The 14,866-nt window shown below is 39.4% G+C and overlaps 1 protein-coding gene across 1 annotated transcript in view; it reads left to right on the top strand.

Moving 5' to 3' along the window:
* The window catches only part of LOC113509564 (1-phosphatidylinositol 4,5-bisphosphate phosphodiesterase epsilon-1-like), a 195,406-nt gene that overhangs the window by 137,617 nt on the left and 42,923 nt on the right, over positions 1-14,866 (top strand). The window contains exons 13-24 of the mRNA XM_052901273.1: positions 1,162-1,288; positions 1,509-1,712; positions 2,420-2,573; positions 3,622-3,735; positions 5,203-5,318; positions 6,674-6,778; positions 7,468-7,590; positions 9,825-9,958; positions 11,480-11,578; positions 12,416-12,528; positions 13,111-13,238; positions 14,417-14,570. Coding sequence (XP_052757233.1) covers positions 1,162-1,288; positions 1,509-1,712; positions 2,420-2,573; positions 3,622-3,735; positions 5,203-5,318; positions 6,674-6,778; positions 7,468-7,590; positions 9,825-9,958; positions 11,480-11,578; positions 12,416-12,528; positions 13,111-13,238; positions 14,417-14,570 — 1,571 coding nt within the window. The remainder of the gene's footprint in view (positions 1-1,161; positions 1,289-1,508; positions 1,713-2,419; positions 2,574-3,621; positions 3,736-5,202; positions 5,319-6,673; positions 6,779-7,467; positions 7,591-9,824; positions 9,959-11,479; positions 11,579-12,415; positions 12,529-13,110; positions 13,239-14,416; positions 14,571-14,866) is intronic.

Below are 14,866 nucleotides of genomic sequence, written 5' to 3'. Positions count from 1 at the left end.
AAATTTACAGGGTACAGAGGAATAACATCCGAGTCCTCAGGAATGGCAACGCATGGTATCATGAGCAAAACAATATGCTCTCTTACGTCCATGGTACTGCTCATGTCTATAGACGACGGTTACCACTTTCCATTAGGTGGGCCATCAGCTTGTTTACCATTCATAGTTGTATAAAAAAACTGGAAGTGAAGAATCGAAGATAAAGGGCTCTGCCCAGCAGTAAACTGTATCATCATCTCCAGTTTAGTAATAATATCAGTAGGTATCTGCCTCTATGAACGTCTGTTAACCAAATAGGTGATGTGCGAAGAAGAGTCAAGTTCAAAGTACTCGTAACCTTTGTGCTTAGAATAGATTGAAGGATGTGGAAGAAGGGAAAGGAATCTATTCGGATCGAAGCAATTGGCGTTCCATTGTTTCTGCTCCCATGGAACTCGGATGTGACGTAATGTATTAGAACTCATATGAGAAAGCAGAGAGTACCAAGTGTTAACTTCCATCCATATGTACCCAAATCTTATCATCACCATTTCAAACGTTAACTGTCTACTGCAAAACATGCCCCTATTGGGGGATTTTGCCAGTAGTTGCTACACTTGGCAAGCGGTTTGGTAACCGCAGTTTGGCTTTTTGTGATGTTTTAAAAGGAACGCTACTGCCAATCCCTCGACTATTAAGTTTCCTTAGTCGCCTCTTACTACACCCACGGGAAACGAAGGGCTGATCCTTTTTATGTCAGAACCACACAGCTAAATTTTATAGTCCGTCCATAAAGGAACTTTGAACAAAGTCTGCGTGGGTCTTACCCGTTTCTGCCGCCAAGCAGCTTCTTCGTACGCTATGTTCTGGTTGGGAGGGTAAGACACAGTGATATTACTGTTACTCGAAATCTTCACATCCCGAAGGACAACGCTACGAGAATGATGTTGGTACTGCTACAAGCGTCCACGGGCTGCGGCGTCGGTTTCCTATCAAGTCAAATATACATTAGCTTGTATGAATAGATTGTTGAATATGGAGAAAGCGAAAAGTCTGTTTGAATCGAAGCATTTGGCGTTCCATTATATTTGCCTTTCCCAATGGGAGACAAGCGTGATGAACATATGTACTAGTATATACATTGGTCTTTTCTTTCCATGTTAAATTTCAAGTATTTTACAGGGGATACTCCATCGGAAAACATGCAACAGCCAGAAGTCAGCCTCTCCTACAATCCTGAAGAAGTTATACCCCTGAAGTACACGGCGAATGTTCATGATAACGAAGCGGGGATTGTTGGTGAAGAAGGGTGAGAGTCAGTCATCAGTCATGGTAGTTATCTCCATTCCAATAACTCAAACAAAACGGACAATTAACGGCTAATGTGATGATGAAACTGTTAGGAACAAGTTCAGTACAAAAGTCAATGCTGATGATTTTTCACACTTGGTGGAATTTGGAAACCTGTATAAGTTCTGCTAGTGTTCGCTTATAAAGATGAATTACAATTAATCATTTTTATATCACAGCTTCATCGACCTCCAGTGCGTGAAGGACATGCGCCTCGGTGGCAAGCTGTTGGAACCGAGAGACTACTCCGAGCTGACCGCCTGCGCGAAACGGCACGGCCTCGAGAGCTGTTCGCATGGACCACATATCATTTCCCTGGTGTACGGCCGGACGCTTAGCGACAACCGGACTGTGCATTTGGTGCTACCATCTTACTCTTATAGGTGAGAAATATTCACTAGCTGACTTAGCAAACTCTTTATCTCTCTCTCTTTCTCTTTCTCTTTGTCTCTCTGCCATCTACCGTTTTTATTTTTAATCAACTTCAAAAAGAAGGACGGTCTCAATTTGGATGATTTTTTATATTCCTCAGAACATAAAAAAAGTACGTTAGACACTCCAAGCCACTTACACTAGACACACCACTTGCCACTAGTTGCCACGCTTGGCAGGTGGTTTGGAGTTTGGCTTTTGGTGATATTTTAAAAGGGACGCTGCTGCCCATCCCTCCACCATAAGCTTTCTTAGTCGCCTCTTACGACATCTATGGGAAAGGAGAAGGGGTGGTCAATTCTATGCCGGGACCTACATGGCTAAAGAAAGTCTAAAAGATTTTTTTAGAACACAAGGGACAAACGACCTAGCGCCTCATCTGATGATAAGTGGCTACCGTCGCCCAAATACCACAGCCATGGTCGTATTAAAAGACGAAGGTGGAGGTTCAGAGAAGGATTTATTGGGAAAAGGAGCAAGGGGGAGCTTGCAGTCATTTATATGAAATAATTTTACGAGGAACTGAGTAACAATTTGGCACCAATAAGCTAACATTTGTTCAAACGTTGTTTCAAATATTCGTTTAAACTGAATTCTTTTTTTACTCCTCTAATTGTACGATGGCAAAAGCATTTGCAACACTTCAGCTTTGTTCCAGGGTGTGGGCGGTGGGACTGCACTCCGTCATTCGAGCGCTGATGAGCCAAGCCAAGCTGGCTGATAGGAGTTTAGCATGGCTGAAGAATAAGTACACAGCACTGTACTACGAAGACGGGTGCTGTTGCGAGCCACTCGTCTCTGATGCTATTAGGGTGAGTATTACCAAAATCAATTAGACTAGCGCCATATCAGGCCGATTTTTAGTCGCCGATCATCCGCGACGGAATGTCAATATAACAAATTGAATAAGATTCGCTAATCTCGGTCACACTGCGCCGAAGATCGGCCATTACATCCACGTGGTACCGAGAAACATCGTTGAACTACCGTCATCGTAGCTGTAACTGTAGTCGAACTACTATCGTCGGCGGAAGATCGGCAACTTTGCGTAGCACGTTTTCTTCTTTTATAATGTGGCCACATTTATCTACGATGGGGTGTCTGCGGCGGAAGACAGGCTTAACGTCGTGCAAGCCGTTATCTTGCAAGACTTTATCAATTTTAGTACATATTTTTGTTTTTCTTACAGAATGTAAGTAACTATAAAAAATTTACTTAACAGCGTGAATTATACAAAACGAGGAAATAATGTCCACTGCTGGACATAAACCTCCCCTTGAGGGGTTTTGCCAGTAGTTGCCATGCTTAGCATGCGGATTGGCAACCGCAGTTAGGCTTTACAGATGTTTTAAGAGAAACGCCGCTGCCCATCCCGCGCCTTCCCTTTGTCGCCTCTTACGACACCCACGGGAAAGGAAGGGGTGGCCTATTCTATGCCGGGACCACACGGCTAAAGCTTTTGTTTACTTTGAAATATATATGTAAGTTTGTTTAGAATCTTGTCACAGTAGATACCTATCAAGTATTACGACACACCCTCAACGGCGATCGGATCGGACTACCTAGCACGACGCAAGAAGGTGCGCTACCGAGAAAGACACCTGCGTCCAGTCAGCATTTCAATTCCCGCAGCAAAAATACCCATTTCCTTTATGTTTGATTCGATATGACTTCACTTACGGATCACACATCGATCTGAACACACTTATTATTGTAATAATTAATTTTAGAATTAAATTTAGTTATATTTATAAAATTGGTTTTTCTTTTTGGGTCTTCCGCCAGCGACTTCTATAACTAACTTATAAGATGAATTTTCAAAAATATTTTTAAACAAGCTTATTTATTTTTATTTTTCAGGTATTCGGCGGACGGGAGAGCACATGTGGCAGCTCGTCGCACTCCACACCCGTCAAGGGGGCCTACACAGACTCGCACTCGGATTCCATTAGAAGTACAGGGATTAAATTTAAGGTATGATGCACCATAGCAAAGAGCATATTCCTTTTTAAAAGGCCGCCAGCACACGTGCAATATCGTTGGTGTTGCGGGTGATCATTGGCGGCGATAGTCACTTACCATCAGGTGAGCTGCATGCTCGTTTGTCCCCTGTGTTGTAAAAAAAAAGTATTTTTGTATTATTGTATATTTATAATTTATATATATATATATATATATATATATATATATATATATATATATATATATATATGTAATGTAATGTAATGTAATGTAATGTAATGTATATGTAAACTGTGTAGAACTATGTTTTGATTCCATAATAGTTATAAGACCATAGTTTTTTTTTATACAACTTAGAATGGCAAACAAGCTGACGGCCCAGCTGATGGAAAGTGGTAACCGTCGCTATACACATGAGCAGTACCATGGACATAACAGAGTATACTGTTTCGCCCACGATACCTCCATACGTTGCATATGTATATTTTAATGCAATAATGTAATAATAATATAATATTTTTTTCGTTTAGAGGGTAGGCGGAGACAGATTCATAGATTCCATAGTTGTCTTATGCGTAACGCATAAATGTCTTGAAAATATCAAATTTAATTTTATTTAATGAAAATTTAAAACTTAGTAAGCTCTTTATTAATTAATATTAAATCAATAACTCGATGACCTTGACCTTGAAATTTCCACCTAATTAGCTTTATTTAGGTCAGAGCTAGTGCAGTGACCTTGACCTATTTCACTTGAATGAAAGTCAGATATTAGGGTTTATTTTTAGGTTTTATTTACAAAAACCGTTGACCGATTTGGACTGTTAGTTACTTTAATTATCTTTTTGAATTTTTAATATATTTATTATTATTATTATAATATTTCTAATATTCAATTTAATTTAATACTTTTAATTATAAAATCATACATAATTTCAGACATAGTATACATTTTAATATATTAACTACCGGTTAACTTAAATTTTTTTTATACAACTTAGAATGGCAAACAAGCTGACGGCCCACCTGATGGAAAGTGGTAACCGTTGCCTATAGACATGAGCAGGACCATGGACATAACAGAGTATACTGTTTCGCCCATGATACCCCCCACGCGTTGCTATTCCTGAGGACTCGGTTGTTATTCTTCTGTACCTCTGTATTACATGTAATTAAATAGAAAAAGCTCGACTAGTTTCGGTATCAATATGTGATCCTTAGTCATAAGCAGCTGTAACACAAGAATCTGACTTACATTGTTTTTTGAATAAATTACTAATGACTTTACGCCAAATGATTGTATTTCTATTCGTTTATTTATGTGATTTAAACTTGATGGCCCACTACCAGAAAACACCGTGGGCATTACTGAATACACTGTGTCACTCATGCGCTGCCATTCCTTAGGACTAGGGAGTTATACCTCGGTACATTGTTATTTCACTACCTTAACTATAATATTTTATTTATTTGTTTCAGAAAAACAAATCCACATCAGAACTGAAGACAAGCTCGCCGAAGAGTTACGGCTCCACGCACACGTCAGGCACTCGGAGTGAGGATGAAGTGGTGCTAACTCACTCACCGAGACACAGGTGATTTACATTCTATATACAAATAATCAAAATGAAAATATTTTTTATTCAAGTAAACTTAATTATAAGCATTTCTGAATAATCATATATTTTTTTTAAGAATTTACCACACATTTTAAATGTTACCGCTCATTTTAAACACTCACCAAAACACGTTAAAGTTACATTAATTTTAAATACTCACTCAGCGAAACGTAGATGAGTCACACTCATTTTAAATACTCATTCTGCGAGACGCAGATGAGTTAGTTAGATTTTAAATACTCACTCAGCGAGATGTACGTAAGCACGCTCATTTTAAATACTCACTCACCGAGACGCCGATGAGTCACACTTTTTTTTAATTCTCACTTCACGAGACGCAAATGAGTTACGCTCATTTTAAATACTCACACACTAAAACACAGTTAAGCCACATTCATTTTAAATACTCACTCACCAAAATGCAGGATGGACGTAGCACAAAACCGTTTTGTATGGCAGTCTATGGGGGAGACCTATGTTCAGCAGCGGGCAGATAATGACTGAGATGATGATGATGATGATGATGAAGACGCAAGTGACTCGAACTCACTTTTAATAACTATCCAAATAAAACAGCAGTTTTGACAATATTATAATTTATGTGATTTTAACCACTTAATGCGAGGGTTTTTCTGTGAAGTGAAATCAACTGGCGCACTAGCACACGCACTAAATTCGAACGAGCATACAATAAATATACACTAAGCTCTATGAAATACAAACGGCCGAGAAGGTATCGCTCCAAATAAAAATATAAACATAATATTTATAAGTGGCGAGAGGTATTTTTTTTTATTGGTGATAATGGAATGGTAACCCCACCTGCGCTATCGGTATACACTGGGGAGGCACCAGTGAGTGATGATAGGTGAGAATGAAGTAGGTCAGTTAGCCCATCTAAACGAATTCAACAAGAATTGTTCAGGATGGTTTCCGGGGGTAACCGCGTGGAGGTCGACCTGATACCCTATCAGGTCGACCTCCACGCGGTTCCCCTGGAAACCATTCCCTTATCATCCATTAAAAAAAAACCGGGCCATCATTCATCACCATTTCAGCCGTTCACTGTCCACTGCTGAACATAAGCCTTCCCCATAAGGGGAATTTCGCCAGCAGTTGTGCCACGCTCGGCAAACTACACAACAACTACGACAAAAAAATTACTACTAGCAATATGTTCATTAGACCCCGTTACTAACAATCCCTTCCCCCCGGCGAGAGGTATTCAGGATAGCGCAAATCGTAACACATTTAATGCGCGAAACGATTTTATAATTACGGAAAAGTTTTATAATTATTCAGTTATGCTTAAAAAACTCTTTCTTTCCCAGCTCGTACTCAGCTGCTATGAGTCAACACCACCCGTGCGCCCCACGGCACAGCAGCCTGACAGCGGCGGCTACCAGCATCATGGCCGGCTCGCCGAACAGGAGTAGGTGAGACAGCTATCCGAGAGGAGTTTTATATAAACAGTTTGAGCGATATCTATACGTCATATATATATATATATATATATATATATATATATATATATATATATATAAATGATTTTTTTTATTTTTATACAACTTAGAATGACAAACAAGCTGACGGCCCACCTGATGGAAAGTGGTAACCGTCGCCTATAGACATAAGCAGTATCATGGACATAACAGAGTATACTGTTTCGCCCATGATACCCCCCATGCGTTGCCATTCCTGAGGACTCAGGTGTTATTCCTCTGTACCCAGTAAATTCACGCCATATCCCCACCCTTTAAACCGAAACACAGCCATGCAAACACAACTGCTTCACAGTTGAAACACGAATGGGACAGAGGTACCCAAGCAATGGTTAAATCCCCATTTTGTGTGATAGTGATCACTACAATGGCGATGATGATGAATCTACCGTGTAATGCTCGATTATTGTATCGTTGTAAAGGTGTTGCTCTACCATACAAAACTATATTCTTCAAAAGGGGGATAAAGAGGTTTCTTCAGGGTCGGCAACGCACGCGTAATACCTCTGGTATTGCAGTCGTTCATAGGCTACGGTAACCACTTACCATCAGGTGGGCCGTATGCTTGTTTGCCACCTCAGTGGTATAAAAATAAAAAAATACAAATGGCTTTGCATTTCCAGTTTAAGAAGACTGGAGACCAGCGAAAGATTTTGGGAGAACCTGAAACACTTGAGGACTGGCTCCGTCGGTTACGATACGCAATTAGATTTTATGGACTTCGTCGCCTTATTCAGAAGTTTTAGGTAAGCACCATGTCGATACTATATCATAACCCTCAAGAAAAGAGCATATTCCTTTTTAAACGGCCAGCAGCACACCTGCAATGCCGCTGGTGTTGTGGGTGATCATGGGCGCCGGTAGTCACTTACCATCAGCTGAGCCGCATGCTCGTTTGCTCCTGTGTTGTAAAAAAAATGTCGAATATTAAGTTTTTTTTTTTTTTTATAATAATCTGGGTCGCCAGATGCAATTTCTTTAAAAAATAATACAGGCTGTAAACAATAGATTGGCAAAAACTTAAACAATGAATTTAGACCGTTATTCTGAATTCAAAACCAGTGGAAATTCTTTCAGTGCTTTTTTTTTATTTAAAATTATGTCATCTATGTAATTATGTAATAATAGAAAGAATAATATTTTATAATGAAATACTATGAAATTCCAAAAAACAACAATGCAATATTCATGCTAAAATTCTACTGTGACACGCGGACTTATCTGGTATAAGGTCAACGCTACGAGCTTACGAACACTACCTTTGAAGAAGCGCCATTGATTGTAGTACTGGGGGCCTACCATGAAATGAAATTCCGAATTTTCGGGCTCAATTTCGTGTTTTTGTTCGTACCTAAATCGATCCAGTAAATGGAGCTTAACGGTTCATTCATCATAAATCCTATCCTAATAGTCCAAAGGAACGATATTTTAATATTTTTAATAATTTTAAACGGCAATATTATGTAATTTTAGCATCAAATTTCTATTTCGTTCGTCTCCCTATACGTGCTGTAGGTGTCGCGCGTCGTGTGCATCGTAAAATTTTAAATATTAACAATCATTGTTAAAACTAAAAATCTTTAATTATTATATATGGCTGCGGTGCATTTCCAATGGAAAAATAATCTGTCATCTGATTCAGACAATTTTTCTGAATCAGCTGTTTTCGTATTGGCCAACCTATCCCTTCCACCCTCTACTGTATATACATATGAAGGTATAGTATATAGCTTATGTTACTTGTTGATAATGTAGCTTTCTATAGGTGAAATGATTTTTAAAAATCGCTTCAAATATTTTTTGAGTCAAGCAAAGAAGCAACGGTACTGCTCATGTTTATAGGCGATGGTTACCACTTTTCATCAGGTGGGCAGAGGGAGACTTTGTTCAAAAGTCGATTGCTTGGGTACCTCTGTCTCGTTCGTATTTCTACCGTGAAGCAGTTGTGTTTGCATAGCTGTGTTTCGGTTTGAAGGGTGGGATATGGCGTGAATTTACAGGGTACAGAGGAATAACACCTGAGTCCTCAGGAATGGCAACACATGGGGGATATCATGGGCGAAACAGTATACTCTGTTATGTCCACGGTACTGCTCATGTCTATAGGCGACGGTTACCACTTTCCATCAAGTGGGCCGTCAGCTTCTTTGTTGTTCTAAGTTGTATAAAAAAAAAAGGTGGGCCGTCAACTTGTTTGCCGCTACGATAAGCACAAGTGTTCATTTCGCGGTTCAATCAAGGAATGCCCCAAAACTCCAAAACAAAGGAACAACAGTGAGCACTAGTTTCACACGGGACGTAATTGTTATGAACAAGCGAATGGTAACAACGTACGTAGAAGGAACACTACGTGTCATTGTTTCTGTAGTTTAAACATCTCACCATTATCGGGGCCAAAATTAGAGACCAGCGGATCTACCATGAAATGAAATCCCGAATTTTCGGACTCGATTTCGTGTTTATGTTTATACCAAAATCGGACCGATAAATGGAGTTTAACATTTCGTTCATCATACATCCTATCATAGAAGTCCGAAGGAACGATATTTTAACAACTAACCTACTTTAACACGCTCACTTAACTCACGCAGTACGGTTATTAAATAATATTATAAACATCATTGATATATTTAGTAGCAGCCTGCCAAAGATATTGGAAGCGGCTCAGACATATCTAGAGTCGGGTTAAACACATTTATTATAACTTTGTATATGTTAGCACACTAGGTTTATAACATTGATTTGGCTTTTGCTGTTATAATGTTATAATTATTTTTAATGAATAAATAAATAAATAAATTTTTAATACTTCCAAACGGCATGTATTATGTAAGTTTTACATCAAATTTGTGATCTGTTTGGCTCCGAAATTTCGAAAAACATTTCATGGTAGGCCCTCAGACAACAGGGTCGCCGTTGTTTCTTGCTCTGTATTTCGTTTGCCAACACTACTCACCGTATTTTTTCCCTTTTTTTCCAGTTTAGTAATGCGTTCAGAATTGCGTGATGTGTTCGAACAACTAGCAGTGCCTAGAAATAAATCACCCCTGCTGGGGACAGAGAAGAGTCGAAGTTCCCCAGAATTGTTTAGAGGAAAAGCTGCCTTTAGAACTGGTAAGTTCTATTAGACATAATTACTAGTAATTGGTAATATAGGGAACGCCACGATATTTATATATGTATATTGGGTTCCACATTCATTCCTTATTGCCTTCCTCATCGAGCCGTCTGGTCCCGGCATAGAATAGATCAACCCCATCCTTTCCCGTGGACGTCGTAAGAGGGGACTAAGGGAATTTTCGAACGGTCTCTCTTAAAATATCTCTAAAGCCTTGCTGCGGTTGCCAGTCCACCTGCCAGGGAGGAAAGGGATTATTAGTAATGGAGTCTGAGAATTCCATTGCTAGCAATATACCCAACCAGGTCGGCCTCCTGGAAACTATCATGATTAATTCAATTGGAATAAATCATGATGAGCTAACTGGCCTGTTTTCATTCTCATCTATCACCCTTCACTAGTGCCCCTCCAGCGTATCCCGTTAGCGCAGGCGGGGTTGCCATTCCATTTTCGTCCAAAAGTCCACCTGCCAAGTGTGGTATCAACTGGCAAATCCCTCCAAGGAATCTTATGCTCAGCACTGGACAGTTGAAATCTAATAAGATGATGATTTATTCGTCAATATGGACATTGATGGCGGAGAAAAAGCATATCCACCACTTTGGTATCGCCCATGTTTTTTTTTTGATGGGTGAAAATGGTATGGTAACCCCGCCTGCGCTATCGGGTTACGCTGGCGGAGCACTAGTGAAGAGTGATAGATGAGAATGAAAACAGGCCAGTCAGCCCATCATGATGAATTCATCAGGAATTAACCATGATAGTTTCCAGGGAGAACCGTAAGGAAGTCGACCTGGTTGGGTATATTGCTAGCAATGGGATTCTCAATCTCCGTTACTAACAATCCCTTTCCCCCCGGTATCGCCCATGTTAGTCGGATAATCTATATTAATTTCCATCGGGTTCTTTATTCCAACATGTATTTTATACAAAGTGCCCAGTCTTTACTTCCGTTTAAACCTTAAAAGCCTGTTTTTTTAAATCAAATAAAAAAATATATAAGTGTACCCTTTACTGTGTTTACTAATGGGGAAAAATAGTAAAAAAAAAAATCAAAACGATATTTTTATTTATTTTGAAAAAAACATTTGGTAACATGTAAACAGCCAAATATTAAAATAAAATCGATTGTAGGCGCCCAATGCGATTTATAAACCCGGTATCAAATTTGAAACTTCAGGTATTTATGGGTTAAAAGACAAGTTAAATCGCATGTTCTTTACCAGTCTTTACCTTTCTTCTTCACTAATTCTTTATTGCACAAAAAACATAAAAATATACAATGACAATTAGAAAATTCAAGTAAAATACAGTAACATAAATACAGATTGAAATATACACATAAAGGTACAAAAGGCGGTCTTATCGCTAGGGCAATCTCTTACAGACAAGCTTTGGTTAAAGGAGAACAGGTAGAAGTGGGTAGGTGGCACAAGAGGGAATTAATAATTTTTACTCTCTGAGAGGATTAATAAAGAGAGAGAGTCAGATTTCATTCATTCATTTGTTCTTTACAGGCCTATTAACTAGGAATGGATCGTTAGACTTAGAACCTCCCAGTGATAAAGCGAGTCGAAAGAAGGCTTTCGACCTGCTGGCGGCCGCCGCTCTACCTGGTGAGTATATATCTTCAAGCCAAGTTCCTTAGAGCATCATTTCTCAACTGGAGGTCGCGACCCTTGGAAAGGTCGCGTGTGTTACTCGAAATATTAAAGCGATGCGCAACTTTACTAATCTACTAATTATTCGACTAAGCAATCAATTGGGATTATTCGAATGATTTTCAAATCACCGGACTACTAATTTCACTCGACTACTAATTTCACCCGACTACAAATTTCATCTGACTACTAATTTCATCTGACTACTAATTTCACCCGACTACTAATTTCACTCGACTACTAATATCACCCGACTACTAATTTCACCCGACTACTAATTTCACCCGACTACTAATTTCACTCGACTACTAATTTCACTCGACTACTAATTTCACTCTACTACTAATTTCACCCGACTACTAATTTCGCCCGACTACTAATTTCACTCGACTACTAATTTCACTCGACTACTAATTTCATCCGACTACTAATTTCACTCGACTACTAATTTCACTCGACTACTAATTTCATGCGACTTCTAATTTCACTCGAGTTCTGATTTCATGCGACTTCTAATTTCACTCGACTACTAATTTCATCTGACTACTAATTTCACTCGACTACTAATTTCACTCGACTACTAATTTCACTCGACCACTAATTTCACTCGACTAATGTACGAGACATTCATAAGTAAATTAAATAGTAAAATATTAATAATTAATTAATATAATGTGTATTGGAAATGAACGCAGTTGATCTTGACGAAAAATAATTTGTACGGAACCCTCGATATCCGGGTTAGATTCGCTGTTGACCGCTTTTTCTAATCTAACCCGTTACTATTTGCAGGGGCGTGCCCAGACGTGAGCGGCAGGGTACTGTCGATGCCAACGCTAGGCAAATTCTGTGAGACAAGACAAAATGAACCAAAGACTGAGGATCAGCTGAGAGATATAATTCAGGTTAGATCTTTTTTTTTCACAACACAGATGGCAAACAAGCATGCGGCTCACCTGATGGTATGTGACTACAGCCGTCCATGATCACCCACAACACCAGCGGCATTGCAGGTGTGCTGCCGGCCTTTTAAATTTATTTTGTCTATTCGCATTAACCGTAAAATGGTCCCGCCATGGAATGGGCCACCTCTTCTTTCCCAGTGGGTGTCTTAAGAGGCGATAAAGGGAACTTAATGCAACTTTTTTTATGCAACTTAGATTGGCAAACAAGCTGACAGCCCACGTGGTGGAAAGTGGTAACCGTCGCCTGTAGACATGAGCGGTACCATGAACATAACAGAGTATACTGTTTCGCCCATGATACCTCCCATGCGTTGCCATTCCTGAGGACTCAGGTGTTATTCCTCTGTACCCTGTAAATTCACTGCCATATCCCACCCTTCAAACCGAAACACAGCCATGCAAACAACTGCGTCACGGTAGAAACACGAACGGAACAGAGATGTCCAAGCAAACGTCTTTTGTACAAAGTCTCCCTCTGGTGAATGATTATGTTGGATTCTTACATTTTCTTGCCCTTTTCAGAGACACGAACCGGACTCGACGTTGCGCTCTGAACACTGCCTCTCTTTCGAGGGGTTCGTAAGATTTCTCACGGACAAGGACAACTACGCATTCGTGCCTGAGCAAAGGAGAGCTAACAATTTCATTAGGTAATATTTTATCCTTTCATATCCTATAAAAGTACCTATATATAACATGTATAGATATAAAATAGTATGTTTAATTAACGCATGAGGTGTATCATGGGCGACATAGTAATCTGTTATGTCCATAGTACTGCTCATGTCTATAGGCGACGGTTACCACTTTGCATCAGGTGGGCCGTCAACTTGTTTGCCATTCTAAGTTGCATAAAATTAATAAGTATCTATGTAATTTTTATTATTTTATTATGTAGATATTATATTAAATTGGTTTTTATATCATGGAGGTAGTCATACAGCCCGTCTGATGGTAAACGATCACTGTAGCCTATGAACGCCTGCAATAACAGAAAAATACGCGCGAGTCGCCGACCCTGAAGAAACTCCTGGAAGAACTTTGACAGCTCATTCCATAACCTGAGCGTTCGAGGGAGGAAACATCTCTGAAACCGCATTGTGCGCGACTATCTAGGTTTTGGGGTATGAGGATGAACTCCCTGCCGATGGCAAACTGTACGATGGCATAAAGTGGCCGTAGGCATCATATTGAATAATTCCTCTGAGCACAATCCGTTGTACAAGCGGTAGAACACGCAGAGTGAGGCAAAATCTCTCCTAAGACTTAGGTTCGATACCGCTTTTAAGTCTGGGATTAATAAATTACCATTTTGGCTTCTTTTGGTCTTATAAAGACCTCTTATATTATTTTTTCTCAAAAATCTCTTATGTACAGACGTCGTTTAACTGCTTTATTTTTATTTTATGGTATTTTACTTTATTTATTGCACAATAATACTTTGCACTAGTGGCAAGCTTAATTCCATATGACATTCTCTACCAGTTAACATGACATAGTGTATATATATATGACATAAATTTTTTTTTCAATCAAACTGTTTATAACTCCTCTCCATCCAAAGGTTGGCTGCAAGAGATCGCTCTCAGCGATAAGGCCGCCCATTGTTGTCTCACTGTGATCATTTCTTGTAATTGTTTGTATCTATAATAAGTTTACTATTGTAATCTTATGGAGGGAACAATAGTGTCTATCTATCTATAAAAATAATTTTAACTTTATGTTTCCCATACAATAATTTCTTTTTTATAAATTTAATAAATGAACCCCTAAAACTCGATTGTATTGTGGTCCTTCCACCATCGGCTCACGACTCACATTTCCCCAGCAAGCCCCCCAAAACTGACGACGAGGAGCTAAGCAGGGATATCTCCAAGCAGATGAGCGGTCCACTCAGCCAGTACTACATAGCCAGCAGCCATAATACTTACCTGACCGGCCACCAGTTGAAGGGGGAGTCCTCCGTTGAGCTGTACAGCCAGGTAAGTTGACATGAAACTTATTGATAAGTGCCACTGAATTACTCAAGGGGGGAAGGGATTGCTAGCAATGGGTAATAACAGCCCCATTGCTAGCAATATAAGGGATCAGGTCTACCTTCACCCGGTTTCTGAAAACTAACGTTTACAACTGACAGAGTTATGAAGTAATAGACATAAAAAAAATACAATTGAATGGTTTTTTTTACTCTTGCGTTTTGAAACCGGCGGCAAAGTACAGACAGGAAGGTAACTGTACAAAAGTCGTTTGCTTGGGCACCTCTGTCCCATTCGTGTTT

This window comes from Galleria mellonella, unplaced genomic scaffold, assembly GCF_026898425.1.
Source record: "Galleria mellonella isolate WM207_F2 unplaced genomic scaffold, CSIRO_AGI_GalMel_v1 utg778, whole genome shotgun sequence".
NCBI lineage: Eukaryota > Metazoa > Arthropoda > Insecta > Lepidoptera > Pyralidae > Galleria > Galleria mellonella.
The sequence above is the reverse complement of the archived record's forward strand: the minus strand, read 5'-3'. Positions and strand labels throughout refer to the sequence as shown.